The sequence below is a fragment of the Hippoglossus stenolepis genome, chromosome 14 (genome assembly GCF_022539355.2).
Source record: "Hippoglossus stenolepis isolate QCI-W04-F060 chromosome 14, HSTE1.2, whole genome shotgun sequence".
Lineage (NCBI taxonomy): Eukaryota > Metazoa > Chordata > Actinopteri > Pleuronectiformes > Pleuronectidae > Hippoglossus > Hippoglossus stenolepis.
Window position 1 is genome coordinate 356,276 of NC_061496.1, and position 26,660 is coordinate 382,935.

The window sequence follows — 26,660 nt, forward strand, 5'->3', positions numbered from 1 at the left end:
GTTAGTATGAGAACAGCAGCGAGCATTTGTTGGTTTCTATGGAAACAGCTAAGACCACAGGCTGGTTTCCATGGAAAGGGGTTTGTTATTCTTGAAACGGCAGTGAGGACAGGTCACTGGTTTCTATGGAAACAGCAGCATCAAGCACAGGATCTTATGAACTCTGGATGATGTTGTTTTACACGTGAGCTGGTTAAGTAATGATGAGCTGATCGATCAGTGATGACACAGGAAGTTCACTGAAATCATGTGACTGAACAGCTGGATTCACTTTATTATCACATCTGTGTTTTAAATGACTGAAACTTTAAATCACTGATGAACCTTAAATCTACATGAATCTTAACTAGGTCAAAGGTTCAGACGATGTCACAGAGATAGAACCTCTCTCAGTAACTGGAGTGGAAAGTAACTAAGTACATTTACTCAAGTTCTCTACTTAATTTAACTTGAGTAAATCATGTGAGTGCTCAATGGTTTAATGTAACTAGTTACTGATAAGAGTCTGCTGCTCGATTCACAAATTAAAGCTGCAGATATTTCCTGAAACACACTAAGGAAATATGGACGTGTAATATGTATCATGTGACAGGTCATGAGTAACATTTAACATTTAACATAATACACGGACCGTGTGTAAAACGTCTATTTCAGGTTTTTGTGTCACAATCGTTTTAGTTCAGGCTGTTAGTCTCTGATAAGTCAGTCTGTTGGTGGGCTGATACACACACACACACACACACACACACACACACACACACACACACACACACACACACACACACACACACACACACACACACACACACACACACACACACACACACACACACACACACACACACACACACACACACACACAGGTTGAATGGAGAAGAGGTCAGAGGTCAACCGTTACAATACATCAGTAAATCTGAACAGCGCCACATTCAGGACAAACCGTGTTAGGCCTGGAAAACGTTAGATTAGTACTTCTTACGTAAGGCCATTTACTGGATTGCTGATGACATCACAGATCATGTGACTGCTCTGATGTCAGGGACCATGAACTCTTAGTTTTTAAATAAAAGATTTGGTGTTTGTAGTGAACTCAACAGCAGGAACATTACTAAGACTGTTACATTGAAAATTATTTTACATTAAAGATTTAATGTAAAATTAAAAAAGAGCAGCCGAACACTTATGATCATATATGTGTCGTATTGAAGTCAGAGGTCAAATATTATAAATTATTGTCTTACATCGTTAAAAGTTGCACATCTAATTAAAACTGTTGATTATTGAACATGATTCTCTTACCTTCAGTTTCCTGCTGCAGCAAAAACTGTCTGAACAACAACTGACAAAGTTCATCTATCAGTCTATCATCTCATCTGAGGCCCCACCCATCACACTGACCACGCCCATCTGACACACACGCACGCACACAAACACACACACACACATATACACATTCACAAGTCATTATCATTTATATATTTAGTGTATATATACATTTATTTCAATTTATTTATGGTTGAGGTCAATATCAGATCAGAAAACTTGTTCATGGCACTGAAGTCAATGTAAAATGATTTAATCAATTTAATCAATTTGTAAATTAATGATATAAATTATATTACAGTATGGATGTAGTCGTCTTACTATAAATAGATTTTATTTTCATTAAATCATATACATTTTGTTGTATTTAGCGTTTTTATTACTAAATTGTTGATTTAAGTCAACAAATTAAAAAAAAGTTGAAATGGTGTTTCTGTTGTTCCTCCACTGACCGCCCGGTGGCAGCGTTACGTCATGTGTACTGCTGACGTAACAGAAGAAGAAGTCTGTGCGCTGATTGGTCTCTGACTGGGGCGTGAGGCAGTGACGTGAACAGAGAGGAAAGATGGCGGCGGTGACCAGAGGCTCGTTCAGTGCGCTCAGACGGCTGGTGAGGAAATAACAAGTGTGACCGCTTCAGATGCTAAAGTCATGTCCTCACCCGGTTAGCTCTCTAGCTTAGCCCGTTAGCTGCCGTGCTAACTCCGATGCTAACGCTTACTGGTTGAAATACAAACTAAAAGTACACGCTAACCCACCGACTGGTTGTTAGCTTCAGTTAGCATACTGCAGTTGCAGAAGAAATCAAACTGTATTGATTCAAGGCGGGAAAGTTGAGTTTAACATCAATGAGAAACAATACAAACACAACAAGAGACAAACAGTAAACAACAACACAGGGGTCAAACAGCGGCTACAGGCTAAAGGCTAACAACTGCAGGAGAGACTGAACCGGAACTGTGAACGAGCTTTAAAGCTGCGTTCCAGACAACTCGGATATTCCGACCTCCTACTTAAAAACGTGCAGTGGACTGCTCACAGTCGGAGTTCGAACTTGTGAACTCGGGGAAACTTCATCTACCCCTAGTTCATGGAGCAGCGGTTGTCTGGCGTCATCACCGTGCACCGGAACGCTTGGAAGTCGGAATATCCGAGTTGTCGGGAACGCAGCTTATGTCATCAGTGACGTCAGTGTTGTACCTGACTCTACCTGTGTTAATAAAGTTTTGATGTGATTGTCTTCCGGTCAGCTGACTCATCAGTACCGCGGCAGGTGCTTCCGGCTGCAGAGCCTCAGGTCACAGCGCGTTCTGCCGCTGCTCGCGGTCACACGTGACAGAGATGAGTGGACGTTCAGCTGCAGGACGCTGCACGCGGCTGTGGGTGAGTCCAGACCCGGGTCCTCCCGGGTCCTCACAGGTCCTCACAGGTCCTCTAACACTGTCTGTGCTTTTATTGTGAAAGTCTGAACTTCCTGTGCTCGCATCACATCGAACCACATTCCGGTTTTCAGGAATCAGGAAGTTGACAGACTGTAATTCAAACTTGCAACAAAACTTTATTCACTTAAGAAGTGGCAGCATGCCACCTGTACACTGTCCAATCAGAGACACACCACTGTCCTGAGACACTGTCCAATCAGAGACACACTGTCAAATAGGGCTTCACAATATTATGAAAACATGTGATATGCGATAATGTTGTTGAAAAACGCAATGAGGATATGACTAAACAAATGCATAAAGGGATAGTTCACAGAAAACTGAAAATTCACTCATGTCCTCAGCACTATGATGGGGGGGTGAAGTGTTTGAGTCCACAAAACACTTTTGGAGTTTCAGGTGTAAACAGTGTTGCAGCAGAATCCAACACAACTGAAGTCGATAGTGACCAAAGCTTCAGACGTAATAAAACAACAGATAAAAAACACAACATGCCTCCATGCAGCTCCTGTGATGTCATCAAGGTTCCGTAAGCCCCGACATTCACATTCGACTCGAAACGACGTCATTTAAACCAGGTTTTTAACCTGAATGTCTCTGATATCTTCCTACGAGGTGCGTTAACGGACCCTCGGACACACCATCGTGTTGCTACTTACGCTAGCTTAGCCTTGATGATGTCTTCTGATATGTAGTGTGTTCTGTCCTCAGCAAGTCGAGGACCCATCGTCCAGTTCAAACTATCGGACATCGGAGAGGGAATCATGGAGGTGACGGTGAAGGAGTGGTAAGTACTGAGAGAACCTCCCTAACAATAAAACTGCCCCTGTGACATCATCTTCATCAAGACCTGTTCTTGTCCTTCAGGTACGTGAAGGAGGGCGATAAAGTTTCTCAGTTTGACAGCATCTGTGAGGTTCAGAGCGACAAGGCGTCCGTCACCATCACCAGCCGCTATGACGGTGTCATCAAGAAACTCTACTACGACGTGGACGGCACTGCGTTAGTGGGCAAACCGCTGGTGGACATCGAGACGGAGTCCCGTTCAGGTGAGACGACCTCATGTCCTGGTTTTAGTGTGGACCCGAGTTCAAATCCAGACTCACTGGTCTGTTGTGGTTCAGAGGTGATCCAGGAGGAGGACGTGGTCGAGACACCCGCTATGGCTCGAGAAGAACACACCCACCAGGAAATCAAAGGACACAAGACCCAGGCCACACCCGCCGTGAGACGCCTTGCCATGGAGAACAACGTGAGTCCGTCCTCAGTCCTCCTCAGTCTGTCTCCAGTCAGTCCTTAGTCCTCCTCAATTTGTCCTCAGTCCATCCTCATCCTCTGCATAAGTATAACCTGGTCTTGGTTTTACTTTGTCCTCTCAGATAAAGCTAAGTGAGGTGGTGGGGACAGGTAAAGATGGACGGATCCTGAAGGAAGACATCCTCAACTACCTGGCGAAGCAGACGGGAGCCATCTTACCTCCGACCCCAGTTCACGAGATCCAGACTCCAGGACTGGCCCAGGTTGCTGCCGCCAGGCCCGTGAGCACTCCGGCTGCCATCAAACCCCCGCCCACGACATCCAAACCCGTCTTCACCGGGAAGGACGTCACAGAGCCCCTGAAAGGTTAGAGGTCATCAGTGAATTAAACCAGACGGCTCAGGTTGAACCACAATGTTATCATGATGACTTTAATCCTGAATTAAACCCAGACTGTAGTCATGACCTTGATCCAGACTGAAATCCAGATTTGAATCCAGATTTTAATTAAGTCTGAAGTCCAGACATTGAATCATAATTTTTATTTGTGAAGGACAAACTGCAATGTAAAGAGCTTTGAGTGGACTAGAAAAGATCATATAAATACAGATCATTTACCAATGTAATCCAGACTTTGACCCAGATCGTAATCTGATCAGAGTGTGAGCAGTTTCAGTCGCTGAACTAAATATTATTTTCTGGAGGTTTCCACAAAGCGATGGTGAAGACGATGACGGCGGCGTTGATGATTCCTCACTTTGGTTACTGTGACGAGGTCGATTTGAGCCGCCTGGTGGCGCTGAGAGGTGAACTCAGATCAGTGGCTGAAGGTCGAGGGGTCAAACTCAGCTACATGCCCTTCTTCATCAAGGTAACACAGGACGTTACGAGGTGCATGCTGATTGTGTCCTAATGACTTGTTTTCGGTGTTTATTGTTAAAGTGTAAAGTGAGCGCAGGTCAGAGGAGTGAGGAGGAAACAGACTCCGACACAGACCGGACCTTTTAATGTGCGTCTGTTCCTGAAGCAGCGATATTATAATTATTCAGCAGAGTCCACGTCACGGTGCATCTAAGAGACGTGTCCACAGCTCAGGGGTCTCATTCATCACCGTTGCGTACGCACAAAACGGGGCCTGAAACGTGCGTACGCCACTTCTCACGCAAACGTTGGGATTTATCAAAACAAACTTGACGGGAAAATTTGCGTATTTCCACGCAAACTCTGACCCATGCGTACGAACGTTTTGGAGACGGGAAAGTGGCGACGCAGACGTGAGGTGGTGAACTGAAGACAGATTATTGATCCACTTCCTCATTTACATTAAAAGCAACAGCTTTAGTTGTGCTCGCGCGACATTTCTGTTCCACACGAACCTTTTAATTAAAAAATATATAAAACAACTTAAAGCAAATTACGTTCAGATTCCATTTAACAGCAGAGTTACGGATCCGAGTCATTAATAGTTTTTAATAATATCTTCTAACACTGTGCGTGTATCATTAGATCACTGCAGTGAACGTGACTGTGCCATCAGGCGCACAGAGCGACCTGGAGATCACTGACAAGAAATGAAGAAACTTTCCAAATAATATCCCAGAGTGGAGGTGAGGATCCACTGATGTGAGGGAATCAGTCCGATGCTCTAAATAAATAAATACTGCCGTGACACTGGTGCGGGGTTCTGCGTGATGTGTGCATGCGAATGAAGGATGAGGAAGAATAGAGGGTTCAGCGATGTCTGATCAGCTGATATAGATTCTATAGATCTGTGATCTTTGTGCTGAACTGAGTCCAGTATCACACAGATCGACCGACGGAACCGAACCATCCCAGTACAAACACGAGCATATAATAATAATTCTGTTAAATTCTATAGATTGAGGACATCACAGCTGTCTCTGAATTTAATAATCCTGCAGTTTTGGATGATTAAAATACGAACATGAGATACAACAGGTTCCCTCAAATTCTCAGTGTGTTTTTTTTTTTGCCTCCACCTTTGAATTAGATCTTTTTTTATTTCAGGCTCCGTTCTTTCTATCGTCTTCACTCTCACTCCCCGTATTATCCACAGCAGCAGCAGAGTATCAGTGTATTTTATTTATTAGTGACATCACTGCTGTCCCATAAAATCGCTCTTCACCCCCACCTCACTAACAAACACATCGATGTCAGTTTCAGAAAGTTTCGCTTCCTCTTCTCATCGCTTGATGCCGCGACTCCGTCAGGACTCACGGTGGAAACCCATTGGTCAGCAGGATAATTTAATATTCATGCCGTGCTTTGCATTAACCATTTATGGTTGGAAGTGGGCGTGTGGAGGGCGGATTTGGAAGCAGATCCACGTACGAACGTTTCCAGGTGGACTGTGATTTATAAAGCGAACATTGCGTTCAGGTGTGCGTGCGCACGGTTTTATAAATTGGAATTTCCTTTGGCGTACGCCATTTCCGGCTTTTGGGCGTACGTACACTTTTAGTGTGAATCCTACGCAATGTTTGATAAATGAGACCCCAGCTCTGTGCAAGACACAGCATTCACCGCCTCACTTATTGCAGCCAAGGTTTAATTTTTCTCAAACATCATCACTTTCAAGGACACGCTACAGAAAAGTGTGTATTTTGTGTCGCCCACAATTCCTGCTGTTGTGAGATTCTTGTGTTTTTTACCTTTTAGGGGGCGTCTCCTAACCCAGCACACCGCTCTCTTCATGACAAACACATGTCCTTATATGGAGAAAGAGGCGTGGCAGTATGCTAATTGCAGAGAGCGGACACGTGCCTGTAAATTTAGAATGATTCTGATTCACAAACATACGCATGGTGGTGAGAACGAAATCGGCTGATGCGCACGTGTCATGAATCCGGCTGCGATTTTGCGCACGCACTTATTTTGTGCGGGGAGTAAGAACATTTCTGTGCACGTGTTAGTAAATGAGGCCCATTGACGCTGTGCTCTCATTGGCTCAGGCTGCCTCCCTGGGTCTCCTACACTTTCCGATCCTGAACGCTTCGCTGGATGACAGCTGCCAGAACATCACCTACAAGGTAGCGTGCGAGTCAGTAGATCAGTTACACATGAAAGTTTTGGTTCACACGAATCTGAGCTCTGTGGCTCCACGTCATCTGCTGTGGTGGTGGCGGTCATGACGGTGTTTCCTGTTCCTCAGGCATCTCATAACATCGGGCTGGCGATGGACACAAGTCAGGGTCTGCTGGTTCCCAACGTGAAGAACGTGCAGCTGCTCAGTGTGTTCGACATCGCACAGGAACTGAACCGTCTGCAGGGGCTGGGGTCAATTGGCCAGCTGGGAACCAATGAGCTGAGCGGAGGAACCTTCACGCTGTCGAACATCGGATCAGTGAGTCCAGCTATGTAACTAATACGTAACTAACGCGCATCTAATATTTAACTAACACACAAGTATGTTGCTACTCGAGATGAAACGGTATGAAACAATTATTGTGACCTAAATTATCACAGTTATCAGTATTATCGCTGAATTGTTCAAATGTTCTGTAAATGTTCAAAAATGATTGATACACAAACTAGTAATTTTATAATGACAATTTATACTATCAATAAAACTGATGATAGTATTTTCATTATTTATTGAAGGTTGACAACTTGTTACGTTAAGTGCAGACGTCGACCCCACATGTCAGATTTGGGACAAAATATCAGAGTTTGTTAAACATGCAATGTGGCAACAGTGGATGTTAGCATTTGTTAGCAATGACCAGAAATACTAACAGTTCTGTTACAGCTTCACCTGATGCTGCTTCCTCCATGTTTTTATTAAATCAAATCAAATTTTATTTGTAGAGCCCATATTCACAAATCACAATTTGTCTCAGGCTTTAACAAGGTGAGACATCCTCTGTTCTTAACCCTCAACAAGAGAGTTTTTAAAACACAACAAATACTGCACCTGCATCTTCAAGACCTTTTGACTTTGGTTGATGTTGATGTTGGACAGAATCAACTAAATCATCAGTGTTTCCTCTAGGATTTTTTTTTTAGCAGCCCCCCCCCCCAAAATAAATAAATTAATAGATAATAAAATCAATAGTGATATTATTTTGACGCTCTCCACATCAATGCACCAAGGCTTGTGTGTTAAAGAAACGGATTAGTTTAGGCCCGGCTCTCTTAGCAGCACCACTAAAGAGAAAACTGATGTTTTCTAATCGTCACACTTAGAACTGATCTTTATAAACATCTACTGAATTCATATTTATGTTCCTGGATAAACGGGGTGTCGCTTCTTCGTTTTTACTTACCAAAAGTGTGTGTGTGTGTGTGTGTGTGTGTGTGTGTGTGTGTGTGTGTGTGTGTGTGTGTGTGTGTGTGTGTGTGTGTGTGTGTGTGTGTGTGTGTGTGTGTGTGTGTGTGTGTGTGTGTGTGTGTGTGTGTACCCATCTCTTGCTCTGTACACAAATTTAAACATTGATTGACAACTACATTACGACACAGCAGTGACACCTCTGACCTCTGTCTGTCGTCTGATTGGTGTCCGTCAGATCGGGGGGACGTACGCCAAACCGGTGATCCTTCCAACAGAGGTCGCCATCGGAGCTCTGGGGAAAATCCAGGTGGGTCCAGTTACGACACACTTCCTGTCCCTGAACTTTCCATCGCCATGGTCTTCATCAGCCCAGTTACCATGACAACAGAATGATGCGTCCTCCACAAGATAAACATCAGTGTCTAGATTAATAATCATATCAAACTGATCAATGAGCAATAACTATGTTCACGCCTACTTCATGTTCCTGTTAAGGTTCTTCCTCGGTTCGACGCCGGCGGTCAGGTGGTCCCGGCTCGCATCATGAAGGTCAGCTGGTCGGCAGATCATCGCATCATCGACGGTGCCACCATGAGTCGCTTCTCCAACCTGTGGAGGGAGTACCTGGAGAACCCGGCGAGCATGGTGCTGGACCTGAAATAAAGAGGATTGTTTCCCATCAGCCCCGGGAGATGGAGATGCCACACGATCAGACCTTCACCCCTCCTCCCCCCGCCGACTTCGCCTCATCTTTCTGGACGCCTTCACCTTTGATGGCCATCGTTTCCTTGTTGCCTTTGAGCGGGGGGGTGGCTGAGGTCAGTCTGTCAGTCATGTTGTTTTCATGATGACTTATCAACCGCAGAGATTAGAGGTTAAAGTGAACTCCTGGTTCAATAATCGATCTGCAATAAATTTACCAGAAACTATATTCAAAACACCCTCCCACCCCGCCCATTAATAATAATAATAATAATAATTATTAATCATGACATTGGAGGCAGTCATCATCTGCATCATCAACATCATCATCTGTGTCTCCAGGAAACAGATGTGGACAGAAGTGATTGATCAGATTCTTTAGAAACTAATCAGATTGATGATATTGATATATTTATTGCTATATTGATCTGGTGTTGAACAGCTGCTGTATCAATAGTCCCTGCTGCTCACATTACATTAGTGTAGCTGTATGATTGTGACCAGCAGGGGGCAGTGACCTCACATCAACATGTTGGTCCCTGTGGAGTAATGTTTGTGTCCCCTGATGGACTTCGCTCCAGTGTTTGGTCTCCTCCTCCTTGAGCTGTGCCTGACATCTCCGTCTCTTCACCTGGACTTCTTCAGTGCCCCCTGGGGGCTGCTGGGTGAAAAGCACTTGGTGTTGGTCGTCTGTTACAAACTGTTTTTTCTGCTTTGTGTTTGTTTTTATTGACACTACATGTAAAGAGATGAATGTGAATAAAGTTTAAAACCTGATCGAAACAATGAGATCTAATTTTACTGAAAAGGTTTAAACTCTGGTGACCTCGATCGCAGCATTAAACCATAATGCTTCACACTCACTGTGATTATCCAGTCAGCCAATCACGTGGCAGCAGCTTCAGGTAAAGTTCGACTTGGACTGGTCTGAGTGTCAGACGGGGTCGGACACTTCTGACTTCTCGTAGCGTCAGACAGACGAGAACAACGAACGATCTCGCGGCTTTTGTTTTTGTCGTTACAGATGAAACCGATATTTAGGAAATCCCTGTGTTTTTGAACATAGAACAATAAACAACAAAGTTGACTGAGAAACAAAAACTGTAAACTGACCACGTCCAGAGATGAAATTCATCACATTGTGATAAATAGTCATAACCTTTGCTTTATACACTCAAAAAATTAAGGGAACAGTTGAATCAGATTTTAAATTCAGATCTTAATGAATGATTCAAGTATAAAATCTGTACTGATGAACATTGTTTATTAGTTGAGAACCAAATGACGTAACAACGACCAATGGAAACTAAAACCATCAACCCACTGAGGACTGGATTCAAAACCACACTGAACGTCCCAGTAACAAACTGAAACCACAGGCTGATCCAACGTGTGTGAATTTCATCAAGTCATCATGTGACTCAGTGGGTGTGGCCTCCTCAGTATCTTCTCCTGACAACGTCTGGACGTGATGCTCCAGTCATGTGACTGTGGGCGTGGTCACGCAATGAAGAAGTCATGTGACTGTGGGCGGAGTCACGTGACTGTAGGCGGGGTCATTTGACCTGAAAGCTAAAATTATCATCACAGGTCTGAGGTCAGATTTCAGCAGAGAGGACACAACATGGAGGACAACTGTTTCTGTTTCTTATGTTTCTACTGTTTCGGTCCCATCAGGTGAGAACTGATACTACAATACTACAACAAAACTACAATATCTAAATACTACAATACCTCTGTGCTACAATACTGCTAAACTACAGTAAGTGAATACTACTTTACTACTTTTTTGGTCTTTGTCGTACATGATTTATCTTTACATCATCAAAGATGATACTATTAAATAATGAACGTCAAGTTGATCAAATAGTTTTCTCGGATGTGATTTAACGTCATAAACAATGTGTAACAGGGTGTTCAGCTAGAAGACGAGGTCAGAGGTCATCTCACCTGTAAACCTTTGACGTCATCATGATGGGCGTGTCTGCGTGCGTCTCGGTCAGCTCCATTAAGGCTCTGTGGGAGGGGAGGATCAGGGGGAGGAAGGAGGAGGAGCACAGATGGAGGACGGCCAGGGGCGGAGTCACTGGAAGGTCAGACTCCACCCACTCATATGAGATCTTTTTTATTGGTGAAGAAATAGAGGATGATTTGTGACTATGTGGACTCCTGAGGCCTGAATTCAACATATCCAGGATATCTGTCTGTTATCCAGCTGAACTTAACCTACCAATCACTGTCAGGCTAAGTGGTCACTTGACGCTGGTTGTCAACTCACATGAACGTGGCGGAGTTTACTGCGTATGACCAATCACAGACATGGACAGCTTGACTGACAGCAGAGCCTCATATTTCACAACAAGGGTCAAAGTTCGTGTCTCTTGATGTTTGTTGTTCATGATGTTTGTTGTTCGTGTCTCTGGATGTTTGTGGTCCAGTTTGCTCGTGGGTGTCTGGGAGGACCGGGCGGTTCTGGCTCGACTCAAACAGAAGCTGCAGACAGAAGATGGACGACTGATTCTCCGAATCGAGCAGGAGGAGTGGAAGGTACCGGCACACGGAACAGATGCTAGATTGATCTGTTCTGGCCCCAGGACTGCAGATAACTGATGTGTTTCTCATACTTCTTATTCTTCTAGTCTTTGCCAGACTGTTTGGTCCAGCTCAGTCAGGTCCAGGAGTGGCAGATCCACCGGACTGGACTGCAGAAGATCCCTCACTTCATATCTAGTTTCCAGAACCTTCTGATTCTTGATCTGTCCCGTAACGGGATCACAGAGATCCCCAAACAGATCGGTCAGTCCGACCCCCACTTCCTCTACAGACACCCCTCCGTCGTCATAGATGAAGCCAAGGTTTAGCCACAGGTGTCAGTGTGTTGATTCTTCTGGTGTCCTGGTTCTGGTCTCAGGAAAGCTGATCCGGCTTCGAGAGCTGCTGCTGAGCTACAACAGAGTTCAGTTTGTTCCCGAAGAGCTGAGCTGCTGTGAAAATCTGGAGAAACTGGAACTTGCCATGAACCGGGACGTGGACCACCTGCCAGACCAGGTACGAACCAAAACCTGAACCAGCACTAACGTAAACCAGTTTCAGGCTCAAATTGACTCCTGCTCCTGACAGGTTCTGATCTAGCTGACCTAAGATCTGTTTTGTTCTCTGTAGTTCAGGAACCTGAAGAAGCTGCAGCACCTGGACCTGTCAATGAACCTCTTCACCTCCATTCCAGACTGTATCATTGGACTTCCAGCGCTCGAGTGGCTCGATATGGGTGGAAACCGACTGCAGCACTTACCTGAAGACATACACAGGTGGGACAAACCTTCTGAGCCCCGCCCCTTCAGACATCAGCCAATCAACAGTGAGATATGTCTGTGTTCAGGATGGAGAAGCTGCACACAATGTGGCTCCAGAGGAACGAGATCGAGAAACTCCCAGAAAACATCAGCAGAATGTCCAGTCTGGACACACTGGTCCTCAGCAGCAACAGACTGAGAGACATCCCCCCTCTGATGGATGACATGTCCAACCTCAGGTCAGTCTGTCCACAAACATGTCCAACCTCAGGTCCACAGTCGCCAAAGTGCTGCTCATTGTGGGAACTGTGGGCTTCTCTATTAAAAATTTTAAGGTCTTGACCTTCTATGTAAAGAGCCTTGAGATAATGTATATTGTGATTTTGCGCTATACAAATAAAATTGAATTGAATTTTCCTTCATGTTCAGTATAAACCTCTCGGTCTTCTCCGTATGTCTTTTGTATTTGTTTCTGAGCAGGTTTGTTAACTTCCGGGACAACCCTCTGACTCTGGACGTGACGCTGCCATGCAGGAAGATGAAGGCTGAGGATGATGAAGATGATGATGACAGAGAGATGTTTGGACGAGAGTTCATGAAGATTTACATCCAGGAGGCCAGGAAGAGGTCGTACGCTGTGCTCAACATGCACCGCATCAACCGTTAGTACCAACACTTCACCGCACTCGCTCGACTCTCAACCACCACATATAAAAGGCGAAGAGTATCAGTCCAATGACAGAACCTTGTGGAACTCCATGACTAACTTGTGTGTGCATGGAGGAGTCAGAGTCAACACGGGTCAACAACAGTCAAAGAGTCAACATTTTTGTGATCCAGTCATAAGTGGACAGCTCAGAGTGCGTGTGTTCACACCTGCCGTTAAAATGTGGCCGCACTTGTGTCTTGTGATTGGATCTTACTTCATGTATCCAAATAAATACGTACATCATTTCTTCTCGCAAAGATGCACCGCAGGGCGGGAAGCAGCAAGAAGAACAAATCAAAATGTGTTAATTTGTTTACAGAGCAAACCACTTCTGTTGTTGTTGTTGCTACAGTTTAAATGAAAAACACACACGTTAAAAGCAGGTGTGTACGAGTCATTTATAAAAATGTGTTTCTGTTTTCTTCTGTTAAAACTCAAAACTTCTTTTCCTGTGTTTTTCAGTCAGTTAATTTACTGAAGAAGCTTGGGAGAAACAGCTGAAAGTTCCGAAAACACCTTCAGTTAAAATTAAATAACTTCAATATGACTAAAACTATTAACAATAACAGTAATTGATACACATGACACTAAAATGAATATTTAATTTATAATCAATCATATTCTTAATGGTAAAAATACTCATCAGGATGTTTTACTATAAAATATTTGATTATAAATCCCTAATAATTAACTGATGAATAACTAATAGTTTCTTTTCTGAATATTGCAGATGATTCTTCAGACCTGATGCGTCGCTGAGCTTCTTCTGCTGCAGCTTGTTAAATCAAAACAACGTTTTATTGTCACGATGAGAGCTGAAAGAGTCAACTCTGCTGACACGTCATTATAGTAATGAACTTTCACCTTCTCCTGCTGTGATCCTGTGATGTGTCAAAACGCATAAACAGGAAACTGAAAATTATTGAACAGAAACTTTATCAAACATTAAACTCAGTCTCATGATTTCACAAAAACATGTAAGTCTCATTTCTCAAAAAAGTTTCAAGGTGACATTTTAAAATGTCTCGATCTTCATTTTATATGACTGAAAATTTTAAACTGGGAATCAAACTCAATCCCTGAACCCGACCTCAGGACAGAGGACGTAGGGAGGGTACGGCGGTCAGTAAAACGTTCTCCAGGGTCACATGAGCGTCTGCGTATCGACTCAGTTTGCTGTTGAATCCTTTAGTTGTGAGGAAGTGAACTCTGCCGCTGTCGATAAGAAGTTTACAGAGTCGACCGACCTGCTCTCGTTCAGCTGCCGACAAAAACCTGCAGAGACACAGAATTGGTTATCATTAAATGTTACTGATCTGTTCCTGCCCTCTAGTGCCCCCCTCAGGACAAACGTTTCACATTCTGTTCATAGCCTCTTTACACCAACATGAACCAAGTTGCTAGTTCTGCGCCACAGGCTAAAGAGCCGCGATGGCGCTACATCATCCCTCATCACTGTATGAACGCTAACGTCGTCCATGTTCTTCTGTCTTTGTGACTTAAATCCAAGCATCCTAATGCTGAATAAACATTTACACATTTAAAAAACGGCTGTTAAAAGGTTTAAGTTGGTAACTAGATAACCCCGCCCCAGTGGATTGATTGAGTGAGGTTCTTGGTTTTGGACCAGTCACGTGTTGGTGCTGCTCTTGAACACTTACTAACAGTACTTCTCTCTGATTGGATGGCTGATGTATCTTTACACTGACACACTGCTGCTGTGACCACCTGAAGGGGTCTGAGTTTAAAGAGTTACCCGTTCACAGCATCTGTCTCCTCTGCTGCTTCGTGCTCCTCCTCGTCTCCTCCCAGTTTGGTTGCATCCTGATTGGTCGGTCTGAGTCCACATGTGGCCCAGCTGGAAATTCGACAGAAAGCGGAGAACTCTGAAGCTCCGAGTCCTCGTTGCAAGAAGAACTGCTGACCCACGTAGTGGCGCCACTCACAGCGATGGTGACAGCACAGCGCCACTGCCAGGCCAAGGACAGCACCAGAGACAGGACCAGGATCAGAAACTAGTCCTGTATCATTAAAGACGGAACCTGTGTCTGGACCAGCAGCTGGTTCTGAGGTTTTGAGGCGTTTTGGTGGTGGTTCAGTCTCCTCTCTCAGTCCTGGTGTGTCCAACAAACAGCGCAGAGCCAGATCTGAGACAGAAACCTGTTAATGTTCAGCTGCAACTGGCAAGGCAGATCAGTTAGTGTCATGTCAAAACCATATGGTCTCAGGTCAGTGTTGTCAAGCGTACTGTGCTCCCAGGACCTTTACCTGCACCATCAAGGAGCAGCGGTTTCTGAATTCAGATCAGGTCAAACCTGTGGACACGGCTGACAGAGCTGAGCTCAGACAGTGAAGCAGATTGTTCTCACCTGTCGCTGCTCCACACAGGTGTTTGCCGACTCCGACTAATGGGAGATTTTTCTTCCTGAGCAGAGGAACTTTACCTGGAAACGTCCACAGAGTCAGGACAGAAGACCATGAACATATGGATTCAGATCTAAAACCATCAGGGTCTCTGGATGTTTGTCTCTTACTTAAATCCAGATGTTGAATGTCAACCTGCAGCCTCTCAAACTGAACTCCAACATCCTGATGTTTCCCGTCCACCTAAAGCAGAACAGAGACCAGGTTGAGTTATTTTGAGTCCAGGAGCCTGGAGTCAAGGAGCTAGGAATCTAAAGTGATTGGTGATTGGGTTGGTCTGGAGAATCTGGAGTTTGGACTCTGGGAGTCTGGAGTCAGTGATTCTTGATTCAAGCAGTCTAGTTTTGGATAGTTTGGAGTCAGGAATTAAGTACAGTTAGCAGTTAGGGGTTAGTGTGGAGAATTTGGATTTTGGAGTGAAATTTAGAATCGAGAGTCAGTGAATCTGGACTCAGGAAGTTAAAATTTTGAATCTGGATGCAGTAAGTCTGAAGCCGATGGTCTGGAGTTGTAAGGTTGCTTCATGCCTTGAAGCGGGTGCTGCAGCGCTCCACCAGCAGCAGCTGCAGGTCTTCGCAGGTCTTCAGGGCTTCGTGGATCCAGTGAGACAGTTTCCCTCGACCTGCCCCAAACTCCACAAAGCAGCGCCCCCCTCCCAGAAGTCCCAGCTCCTCTAGGTGACCTAAAATAGAAGACTGGACAAACCTGACAGGTTAGACGGGACCTGATCCATCTCTGCCTCTTGAAGGAGAATGTGATTCAGGTGAGTTAAATTTTTCTGTACCTGCTGTTTCAGGTGTTTATGGGCGGAGTCTCCATTCTTTGGGTTATTAAGCTCCCCCTGGAGGACAGGATGACACATAACGTTGTCCTCCACGTTACACTGCAGATCTACAACAACAGTGATGACATGAGACTGTGGAGAGAGACCGAATCTCCATGAGTGTTTAACTCCATCACCTGAAGGTAGACCTGTCAGGTAGAGGAGAAGCAGCAGCTCACCTGTGACTGCAGTCCTCAGTTTGTCCAGCAGAGAGTGTAACTCCGTCCTGCTACGTTCACTCAGACTCACCTGACACAGAATTGTTAGCATGAGCAACACAATTTGCATGGTTGTTGAGTGAGTTGATCAGCTGATCACATGTTACCTGCTGCTGACACTCGTCTCCATCAGCTGATCCAGCGTTTATGTTCGCGACATAATAAACCTGAGGAGCATTGAACACATTAAACACCCCCGACCTTTAACTTCAGACAGAAATGAACAAGTTCAGACTCACAGGTTTTTCTTTTTCTCTGGAGTTACACTTCTTCAGGTGTTTGTCCAGTTTGTCTTCACTCACAGTACTGAACACACACACACACAGTAGAAACAAAACAAATGATAATAAAACTGAATTTATTGTATTCATTTTGTTGTTTATCTATCAGTGATAAATCATGTGATGAACAACCTGATCCACCAGTTGTACTCACTGTTTGGGGTCAAGAGGACACACAATTCTTCTGCTGCTGCTTCCTTCCTCCTGAAAACAGGAAACATGACTCATGTTCATATCCGGGGTCTTTACTACGAAGCGAGGTTACTGGTCATCAGGGTAAGTTCAGGAGTAACTTTGTGGCTAACCAGTACTACGGAGGTCAGGTTTAACCTGAGGTCTGCTGCCATGGCAACTTCCGCTGCAGCTCAACGCTGCTCCGAGCAGCAGTTAACTCGGTGTCTGTATAAGCTCCGCCCCCTGCTCACTATCCAATCACACAGATTTAATCTTTTTGATGTGAAACATGTAGATTTAATCATGTCCATGTAAACAGTCATGTTCTCTCCATAGTCACATGTTCTCTCCATGTAAACAGTCATGTTCTCTCCATAGTCACATGTTCTCTCCATGTAAACAGTCATGTTCTCTCCATAGTCACATGTTCTCTCCATGTAAACAGTCATGTTCTCACCATGGTCGCATGTTCTCCACAGAACCTTCTTCCTCGGCTCACCATCATTTTACAGAACCGTTTCTTTTTCTCCAAGAAGAAGCTGCAGAACTCCGGAGCCGCCATTTTGGAGGAAGTACGAGCTGCGTTCAGGTGCTCATCGAACTGTGGGAAATGCCGTGAACCCACTGCCCATGTGAGACACTATATACAACTGCTCAAAAAAATTTGGGGAACACTTAAATAACACATCAGATCTTGATGAACGAATTATTCAATTAGAAAAACTTTACTGATGAACATTCTATAATTTGTTGAAAACAAAATGATGTAACAACGGTCAATGGAAACTAAAATCATTAACCCATTGAGGGCTGGATTCAAAATCATACCGAAAAATCCAAAAAACTGAAATCACAGGCTGATCCAACTTGCGTGAATTTCATCACGAGAACTCATCATGTGACTCTGTACTGTGTGTGGCCCCCACGTGCCTGTATGCACACCCGACAACGTCTGGACATGATGCTCCTGATGAGTCTGCAGATGGTGTCCTGAAGGATCTCCTCCCAGACCTGGATCAGGGCATCAGTGAGCTCCTGGACTGTCTGTGGTGGTACTTGGCGGGGTCTGATGCACCGATACATAACAGCCCATTGGTGCTCAATTGGATTTAGGTCAGAGGAACGAGAGGGCCAGTCAATGGTATCAATGCCTTCGTCATCAAGGAACTGCCGACACACTCTGGCCACATGAGGCCAGGCATTGTCCTGCACCAGGTGGAACCCGGGGTTCCACTGCACCAGATTAAGGTCTGGCAATCTCTCTAAGGATTTCATCCCAGTACCTAACAGTAGTCAGGGAACCATTGGCTATGACATGGAGGTCTGTGTGACCCTCCAAGGATCTGCCTCCCCAGACCATCACTGACCCTCCACCAAACCGGTCATGCTGGATGATGTTACAGCAGCATAACATTCACAACAGCTTCACCAGGCTCTTTCACGCCTGTCACATGTGCTTAGTGTGAACTGGCTCTCATCTGTGAAGAGAACGGGACTCCAATGACGGACCTGCCAATTCTGGCGTTCTCTGGCAAATACCATTCGAGCTGCATGGTGCTGGGCTGTGAGCACAGGTCCCACTAGAGGTCATTGGGCCCTCAGGCCTCCTCATGGAGTCTGTTTCTGACAGGTTGGTCAGAAGCATGCACACTTGTAGCCTGCTGGAGGTCGTTTTGTAGGGCTCTGGCAGTGCTCCTCCTGTTCCTCCTCACACAAAGGAGCAGATACCGGTCCTGCTGCTGGGTTGATGCCCTTCTACGGCCATGTCCAGCTCTCCAGGTGTAACTGCCAGTATCCTGGTTTCTGATGGTGTAACGTCTACTAGTGTCTCCTCCAGGCTCTTGAGATTGTGCTGGGAGACAAAAACCTTCTTGTGACCACACGTATGTATGTGTCCTCCTGGAGGAGCTGGACTACCTGTGCACCCTGATGGTGCTGCAGGTAGCGCCTCATGTTACCAGTAGTGACAACGAGCAGAACACAAAAGTAAAGAAGAATTTGTCAGGAAATATAAAGAGAGCGCAGCTGTCTGTGGCCAGCACATGTAAAACCATTCCCTTTTTGGGGTTTCTCTTGATTTTGCTTCTCCATTGCACCTGTTGTTACTTTAATTTGCACCAAAGCAGTTAAACTGATTCATTATCACTTGTGCTTCCTAAATGGACAGATTGATATCTGAAGTTTAACTGACTTGATGTTATACTGTGATGTAAGTGTTCCCTTAATTTTTTTTAGCAGTTGTATAAATATATCATCTTTGATTTTGAATTTATATAGTTTTTATAAACATATTTATGACAGAACTAAAATAAATCATAGTGTAAATATATTTTTAAAAAAACACAGAACAGCTCCAGTATATTACAAATTATATTTGACAAAAGTTTTATTTATGAAACAATTTCTACATGTATGGAACACAAAGTGGTAACTGGGACTGTTTCAGAAATCAGGTTTAACAAACTGACTTTTAACCTGATAACAATTAGTTAAATTATACCTGAGACAAGCACGTGCACGAGCATATCAAAATAAATGGAGCGCAGATAAGTGGATTCACCATGGCAACATGAGAAAAAAGGTCTGGATCCTCAGTCGAGTTAAAAATATGAATTCATGCGCCGGCAGGTTATCAGATTATATTCAAGTGTCCCTCTTATTAAACATTTATATTTATATACTTCTCAACATGTAAACTAGTAAAATACAGACTGGACCTGAACACCGCTCACACAGATGCTCCTCAGTGGACGTGAAGGCGTCCTGGAGGTCCCACCCCCCAACACACAAGGACCAATAGTAATTCACTGGCCTGCTCAGTTCTTCTCTCCTATTGGTCCATTTCTATGTCAGTTATCATGTTTCCCGCCTCTGATTTCAGGTGGGCGGGGCCCCGTGGGAGCGTCCCGCTGACGTCATCAGTGGACAGTCCATGCCATGATGGCGGCGGCGGAGCGGAGCGTCGGACCCGGTTCTTCCCCCGGTTCTTCCCCCGGTTCCTCGGGGCCTGCGGCGGACTACTCGGTGCTGGTGGTGGTGGGAGCGCTGCGGTCCTCCGGGCTGCTGGAGCGGCTGCTGCGGCAGATCGACTCGGGTGAGTTGTGCTAAAGTGTCCGGTACCGGAGCCGCGGACCGGACACCGAGGTGCCTGCTGCCCGGTCCACAAGGCGGGAAGTCGGGGGGCCTTTCACAATGAAACCGGTAAACAGCAGCTGCTGCTTTCAAGCGGTTCGTCCGTCAGGTTCCACCCCGGGTTTTACATCCGCGTCCGGGAAACTGAAAACCGTTAAACTATGTTCAACAACTTAAACACCGTTAAACAACTTTAAACTATGTTCAACAACTTAAACACCGTTAAACAACTTTAAACTATGTTCAACAACTTTAAACTACGTTAAACAACTTTAAACTATGTTCAACAACTTTAAACTATGTTCAACAACTTAAACACCGTTAAACAACTTTAAACTATGTTCAACAACTTTAAACTATGTTCAACAACTTAAACACCGTTAAACAACTTTAAACTATGTTCAACAACTTAAACACCGTTAAACAACTTTAAACTATGTTCAACAACTTTAAACTATGTTCAACAACTTAAACACCGTTAAACAACTTTAAACTATGTTCAACAACTTAAACAACTTTAAACTATGTTCAACAACTTTAAACTATGTTAAACAACTTTAAACTATGTTCAACAACTTTAAACTATGTTCAACAACTTTAAACTATGTTCAACAACTTTAAACTATGTTCAACAACTTTAAACTATGTTCAACAACTTAAACACCGTTAAACAACTTTAAACTATGTTCAACAACTTAAACACCGTTAAACAACTTTAAACTATTTTAAACAACTTAAACTATGTTCAACAACTTAAACACCGTTAAACAACTTTAAACTATGTTCAACAACTTTAAACTATGTTAAACAACGATAAACAACGATAAACAACTTTAAACTATGTTAAACAACTTTAAACTATGTTCAACCACTTAAACACCGTTAAACAACTTTAAACTATGTTCAACAACTTAACACCGTTAAACAACTTTAAACTATGTTAAACAACTTTAAACTGTTAAACCACTTAAACAACGATAAACAACGATAAACACCGTTAAACAACATGAAACACCGTTAAACAACTTTAAACTATGTTAAACAATGAAGAAATACTGTTTAACAACATGAAACAGTGTGAAACAACATTAAAGTCATCTAAACCTGTTGAAGCGATGTTAAAACTTGTTTAACACTCGGTATAAGTTGTCTTTTAAATATAATTTTAAATGATGTGTCAGACTCTTCAGTTGAATCCTTCCTCCTCCTCTAACTCCTCTTCATCTCCACCCTCTCTTCTGTCAGTCTGTTGGTGAAGTTAAAAGAGGAAGTGATGTCATCAAATATCTTCAGCTTCCTGTTTGTTGAGGAGGAAACAGGTCATGAAACGTATTACTGTGTGTGTGTGTCAGGTGTGAGGTGTTGGTGTGTCGATCTGGACGTGTCCGTTGTGGATCAGCAGTTGAAACTCTTTGTGTCCAGACACTCGGCCTTCATGTCACAACATGTCCCAGGTGAGAGGAAGAGAAACACTGCACCCTTTCACAATAAAATGTATTCCTCATCTTTCAACTTTTTATGTTCACTTGGAACATTTTCATAAACAGGAAGTAGAGATGACATCAGGGAAGATGTTTGTTTACTGTTCATGTTGTTTCTGTTGACGTCAAACTGAAATATTAAAACACAGACGTCACAATGACATAATCATTCACACTGTGTGTGTGTGTGTGAGATAAACACAGTCAGCTGAGACTCTGCTGAGCAGCCTGAGGACACACTTGTGTCTCATGTGTCTTGTTGCTGCAGGTCAAAGGACGCTGCGTCACCGTGGAGACGTCCTGGACATTCAGGTCGTGGTGAATCCAGTTCGTGACTTCGTCCTCTCTGAGGTGGGAACCGAGCGGAAACAAAAGCAAAAATAAAACTTAATTTCCTGTAGTAGGTCACATGAGCTGAAATGTGAAAGGACGCTGTTGTTCAGCGTCACACTCAGAATCTGTCATAATGAAAACCTCCGGAGCTGCAGCTCTGAGAACTTATGAATGTGTTTCCTGTTGGTTCAGGTCCGACGGCTGATCTGTGATTCGTCTCGACACAAACTGTTGGTTGTGGTCGGTCAGTGCGTGGAACAGAGTGGAGACATCGTGTTGCAGAAAGGCTGCTTCTCTCTTAACGACATTGTCCACATCTTCACTGATGATGAGGTGAGAAGCTGTCACACTGTCGTTGTGTCTCAGGCACAAATTCCTTTTAATTAATCCTTTTTTTTCTAGTTGTCACTAAGGTTTGTTTATAACTGGTTTTAACATTTAAAAAGTATTGCATAATATTTGATTCTGCTTGTTGAACAAGTATTTTTTTTGTGTTTTCAAAGGTTACAGAATTGTTAAACTCGTCAGACACAGAGGTGAAGGCCAGTCTCACGCTCTGCTGCCCAAACCAAGGTCTATGGACGGAGTCTTTTTCAGAGAAACACAACCTTCAAGACTTCATGAACATCCAGGTCAACCCTCCCCTTGTCCTCCCTCAGATGGAGGGTCTGCAGGAGTTCACAGAGTATCTCTCTGAGTCGCTGGAGCCTGAGTCGCCCTTTGACCTCCTGGAGCCGCCGAGCACCGTCGGCTTCCTGAAACTCTCTCGACCCTGCTGCTACATCTTCCCTGGTGGGAGGGGGGACTCTGCCTTCTTTGCCATCAATGGTTTTAATGTTCTGGTGAATGGCGGCTCGGACCCCCGCTCCTGCTTCTGGAAACTGGTTCGACACCTGGACAGAATCGACTCTGTGCTCCTGACCCACATCGGTGTCGACAATCTCCCTGGACTCAACAGTCTCCTGCTGAGGAAAGTGGCTGAGCAGGTGAACGAGTTTGGATCTCAGACTGAAGAGGACGGGATAAAAAATCTCATCTCTCCTGAGATCGGTGTGGTTTTCCTCAACGTTCCTGACAGAGTCAAGTCTATTCAGGATGATCCCAGTGAGCTGCGGAGCTGTGACCAGGTGGCACTCACGTGTCAGTACTTGCAGAGATTGGCGATCAAACCTGAACCTCTCAGTCGGTTTAACGGACCCATAATAGAACCAGTCATTTTGTTTCAGAAGATGGGAGTTGGCCGTTTGGAGCTCTACACTCTGAATCCTGTCAATGGAAGCAAAGAACTTGAAGATTTAATGCAGATTTGGCCAAACAGTGGATCGAATGTAAAGAGCTCAAATCTTCCTCTAACGTGCCTCGTTTCCATCTGTGCTCTGCTGGTGTGGCATCCATCCAGTCCTCAGGAGAAGATCATCCGTGTCCTTTTCCCAGGGTGCACGCCACAGAACAAAATCCTGGATGGACTCGAAAAACTCAAACATCTGGATTTCCTCAAACATCCAACAGTGTGTTTGAAAGATCTCGACACACTCAAAACTGAAAAACAACCAAAAAGAGCAGAGAGTCGTGAAAGCCTTAAGTCCAGTTCTAAAGACGTCAGACCCAGTAGTGCCTTACAGAAAGACAAGCTTGGACGAGTAGAGGTAAAAAAACATGAGGTTAAAATGAAGCCGAAGGCAGCAGGTGACCCTGCCCACAAAGACAAGATGGATGGAGAAGAAAAAACTAAAGTGAAGGATGGAGATGTCAAATTAAAGCCACTGAAAACTGCTGAGAAGATTGCTCCCAAGAAAGATGTGGTGTTAAAAGAGGAGAAAAAGGAAGTAAAAAGGAAGGAAAGTCTGAGTTTCAAACCAAAGAAAGACATTAGACCTGAACCAAAGAAAGACAGTAAGAGGGGCGTAAAGACAGAGGAGAAGAAAATTACAAGACTAGTCGCTAAAGATGTGAAAAAAACAGGAAGTGGAGCTTTGGCAACAGCAACTGAACCAAAAAAACCTTCAGGTAAGACTCAGAAGAAAGACGTGCCCATTCCAAAGAAAGACACGTTGAACAAAGGGACAAAGACTAAACCAGATTCAAACCAGATAGAGGCTGATCGCTCCAAGGTGTCAACACCTGAGGACATGACTGCTGAATTTGAAAGACTTCAACTGGAAGATGACAATGCAAATGTCGGTTTAAAGAACATGAGTTCTGATGGCGTGAAGGCCAAAGGAAGTCAGACGTCAACTGTCGAGAGTCCCGAAATGTTTCGCTGTATGGCGATAGACGAGGAAATGCCCGCTGCGCTTTTGTCTCTTGCCAAAACACCAAAGAGTAATCTCGGTGTAAACTTTGATATCACTTCGACTGCGTTCCATCCGTCACCTGAAGAAGACGCTCAGTGTGTGGGTGAGCACCGCTGCCTTGTGGCGAGAGAGTCCAGTCTTGGCTTCAGTTCTTGTCGGACATCAGACTCCCTGAGGGACGTTCTGGAAACCTCCAGCCTCCTGACCCTCAGTCCTTTCAGGGACGTGATGCCAGACTCATCTCTTACGATGATGTCCATGCCTGTGGCGCCACCTACTACTGCGTCACCCAAAGGATCCATGGGAGACAGAGTAGACGCCAATGGACATGTCAATGACTTAGACTCCAACACAGGGATGAGATCGTCCCATCATGGAAATGGATTAGAGGAGCGCATTCACAGGATTTCCGACCTCCCCTCAGATGTTCCACATGATGTTGATCTGTGTCTGGTTTCACCTTGTGAGTTTCAACATCCCAGGAGTCCAGAGAACCATCAGCAGCACGTCAACTCCGCTGTTTCACTAAACATGTCCGACAACAACAATGAGTCTCAGGACCAGGACCGCAGCCAATGTCCTTCAGCCTTCAGCCAGGAAACTCCTCCCACATCAACCAGCGACTCTGCGCTGACGATCACAGATTCTGACATCCCCCCCGGCACAGAGGACTGTCCGTCCATCACCGCAGACATCGACTCTGATGACGATGCCAGTGACCATTTTCCTTCCAGTCATCCTCAGGATCATCACAGTCTGCAGTACATCCACCAGGAGGGACGACCTTCCTCCCATGACCTGCCACCAGCCATAATCAAAGATCTGCCACCATTACCCCCCCAGCCTGGAGCCTGCATGGCAGACGCACAGGCTGATGCATCGAACAAGAGTCTGAAGAGTTCAGCTGCGAAGACCAAGAAACCATCAGGTTTGACCCAGAAGTTAACATCTGGAGGAGCCACAGCCCAGAACGGAAAGTTCAAGGTCGGCAGCTCCTCGGGGTCATTGAAGATGATGACCAGCCTTGACGCCAAGTCATCATCGAGAAATTCACTTGGTGGATCAAGAATTGGAACTTTAAAACCTCCATCGTCAGGTAGGCATCAGCCGGAAAATAATGAGATAATGGTAGAAATATACATTTTTTATTGTTCTGTAACACGTTCTGAAAATGTTGTGAAAAACTTCCTGAAACCCATTCTGAAAATGCCTTTAACCACATTCTGACATGTCTTAAAAATTTCCGAAATAAATCCAGAAAACGTTTTTAAACATGTTCTTAAACACGTCTCTGTCAGCTTCATGAAAAACTCTAGATGTGCCACAGCTCCTTCTGGTGACCGTTATACGAAGTGGTATCTGTAGAATCTCACTTGTTCTTGCTGGTTTTAGCTCCGAGAGTCTCTGAGGGTTCTGAGGGTTCTGCGATCTACGTGGACCTGGCCTACCTCCCGTCCAGCGGTGCCTCCTCCACCGTGGACGTAGAGTTGTTCAAACGCATTCGCTCCTCGTATTACATCATCAGCGGAGACGATCCTTTGAAGGAGGCGGCAATGAGAAGAATCCTGGACTCGCTGCTGGAGGGGAAGAGCAGCTGGGCTGAGGTCCAGGTCGGTGAAAAAGCTGACGTCATGTTTGTCGTTCACCTTCTCATTATCTAATCCCTGATTGGTCCGTTACTCTACTGTCCACAGGTGACTCTGATCCCGACATTTGATTCACTGGCAATGCACGAATGGTACCAGGAAACTCACGACCGGCAGAGGGAGCTGTCAATCACCGTGCTGGGCAGCAACAGCACTGTGGCGATGCAGGAGGAGACTTTCCCCGCCTGCAAGGTCGAGTTCTGAGACCCCGCCCCCACCCAGGCAGACGATGAGACTTTTAATGTTGCCATGGTTTACGGCCAGACCACTCTCAAACCCTAACCATCCCGCAGGTTTTAGTCAGAAGTTTGGCGACGAATTATTTCAAGGTTTTTCCTCCCAGAAAAGTAGGCAGGGGGGGGGGTGTAACAGGCCCGGGGCAGAAACCAGGCAGCACAGCTCAGATCATTTAGAGTCTTTTCGTACATGTTTGGACCATGAAAAGTTATTTCACAGTTTTTAGTGTGTGTGTGTGTGTGTGTGTGTGTGGTTTTTTCTGAGTCAAAAAGACTACTAATACAGAAGCTACACAATTCTTTTATAGTAATCAACCCCTTAAAGTGATGGATTTGGGACAAACGTGATTTCCACTGTACTAGAGTTTCGTCAGGAGATGAGGCGACCGCCTCGTGATGCAGGAAGAACCCTTTCTTTACCTGTGTGATGTCACTGTACAGTTCCCACCTGTCATTTCCTGTTACTTCCTCTGCTGGATCACAACCTTCAACTCATTAGCATGTTAGCATGAAGTGTTATGTCTCCTGTAAAAGAGTTTCAGATCAAAAATCTGTTTTATATCGGTTTAGTTAAATCTATGTTTCTTACTTAGTGAAAAAT

The 26,660-nt window shown here is 44.7% G+C and overlaps 5 protein-coding genes across 14 annotated transcripts in view; 4 read left to right on the forward strand and 1 right to left on the reverse strand.

Moving 5' to 3' along the window:
* The window catches only part of LOC118121592 (receptor expression-enhancing protein 6), a 719,670-nt gene that overhangs the window by 343,410 nt on the left and 349,600 nt on the right, over positions 1-26,660 (forward strand). The window lies entirely within an intron of this gene.
* dbt (dihydrolipoamide branched chain transacylase E2) lies at positions 1,790-9,792 on the forward strand. The gene is made up of 11 exons (XM_035177173.2): positions 1,790-1,933; positions 2,574-2,706; positions 3,477-3,552; positions 3,633-3,814; positions 3,890-4,017; positions 4,145-4,388; positions 4,727-4,893; positions 6,995-7,072; positions 7,195-7,386; positions 8,549-8,620; positions 8,809-9,792. Exons 1-11 carry the CDS (start codon positions 1,889-1,891, stop codon positions 8,974-8,976), a joined length of 1,485 nt encoding a protein of 494 aa, XP_035033064.1. The 5' UTR covers positions 1,790-1,888; the 3' UTR covers positions 8,977-9,792.
* lrrc39 (leucine rich repeat containing 39) lies at positions 10,593-13,993 on the forward strand. 4 transcript variants are annotated; one of them, XM_047342914.1, is made up of 10 exons: positions 10,593-10,777; positions 10,928-11,108; positions 11,454-11,562; positions 11,655-11,811; positions 11,927-12,063; positions 12,178-12,323; positions 12,395-12,533; positions 12,566-12,579; positions 12,789-12,970; positions 13,748-13,993. In XM_047342914.1, the coding sequence occupies exons 2-10, from the start codon at positions 10,987-10,989 to the stop codon at positions 13,774-13,776; spliced, it is 1,035 nt and encodes a 344-aa protein (XP_047198870.1). In that variant the 5' UTR covers positions 10,593-10,777; positions 10,928-10,986; the 3' UTR covers positions 13,777-13,993. The 4 variants fall into 4 exon arrangements, with proteins under 4 accessions (XP_047198870.1, XP_035033069.1, XP_035033071.1 ...); XM_035177178.2 differs by lacking the exon at positions 12,566-12,579 and having other exon boundaries at positions 10,595-10,777; positions 12,395-12,547; XM_035177177.2 differs by lacking the exon at positions 12,566-12,579 and having other exon boundaries at positions 10,601-10,692; positions 12,395-12,547.
* Positions 13,937-17,558, reverse strand: trmt13 (tRNA methyltransferase 13 homolog). 2 transcript variants are annotated; one of them, XM_035177175.2, is made up of 11 exons: positions 17,395-17,558; positions 16,918-16,967; positions 16,785-16,788; positions 16,590-16,649; positions 16,444-16,513; positions 16,226-16,332; positions 15,969-16,136; positions 15,552-15,624; positions 15,387-15,461; positions 14,774-15,164; positions 13,937-14,292 (listed from the first exon to the last, which is right to left on the reverse strand). In XM_035177175.2, the coding sequence occupies exons 1-11, from the start codon at positions 17,497-17,499 to the stop codon at positions 14,109-14,111; spliced, it is 1,287 nt and encodes a 428-aa protein (XP_035033066.2). In that variant the 5' UTR covers positions 17,500-17,558; the 3' UTR covers positions 13,937-14,108. The 2 variants fall into 2 exon arrangements, with proteins under 2 accessions (XP_035033066.2, XP_035033065.2); XM_035177174.2 differs by having other exon boundaries at positions 16,722-16,788; positions 17,395-17,557.
* The window catches only part of map1sa (microtubule-associated protein 1Sa), a 7,801-nt gene continuing 982 nt past the window's right edge, over positions 19,842-26,660 (forward strand). The window contains exons 1-7 of the mRNA XM_035177165.2: positions 19,842-20,031; positions 21,422-21,523; positions 21,819-21,901; positions 22,076-22,216; positions 22,387-25,273; positions 25,570-25,787; positions 25,872-26,660. The exon at positions 25,872-26,660 is cut by the window's right edge and continues 982 nt beyond it. Coding sequence (XP_035033056.1) covers positions 19,875-20,031; positions 21,422-21,523; positions 21,819-21,901; positions 22,076-22,216; positions 22,387-25,273; positions 25,570-25,787; positions 25,872-26,027 — 3,744 coding nt within the window. The 5' untranslated portion in view covers positions 19,842-19,874 and the 3' untranslated portion in view covers positions 26,028-26,660. The remainder of the gene's footprint in view (positions 20,032-21,421; positions 21,524-21,818; positions 21,902-22,075; positions 22,217-22,386; positions 25,274-25,569; positions 25,788-25,871) is intronic.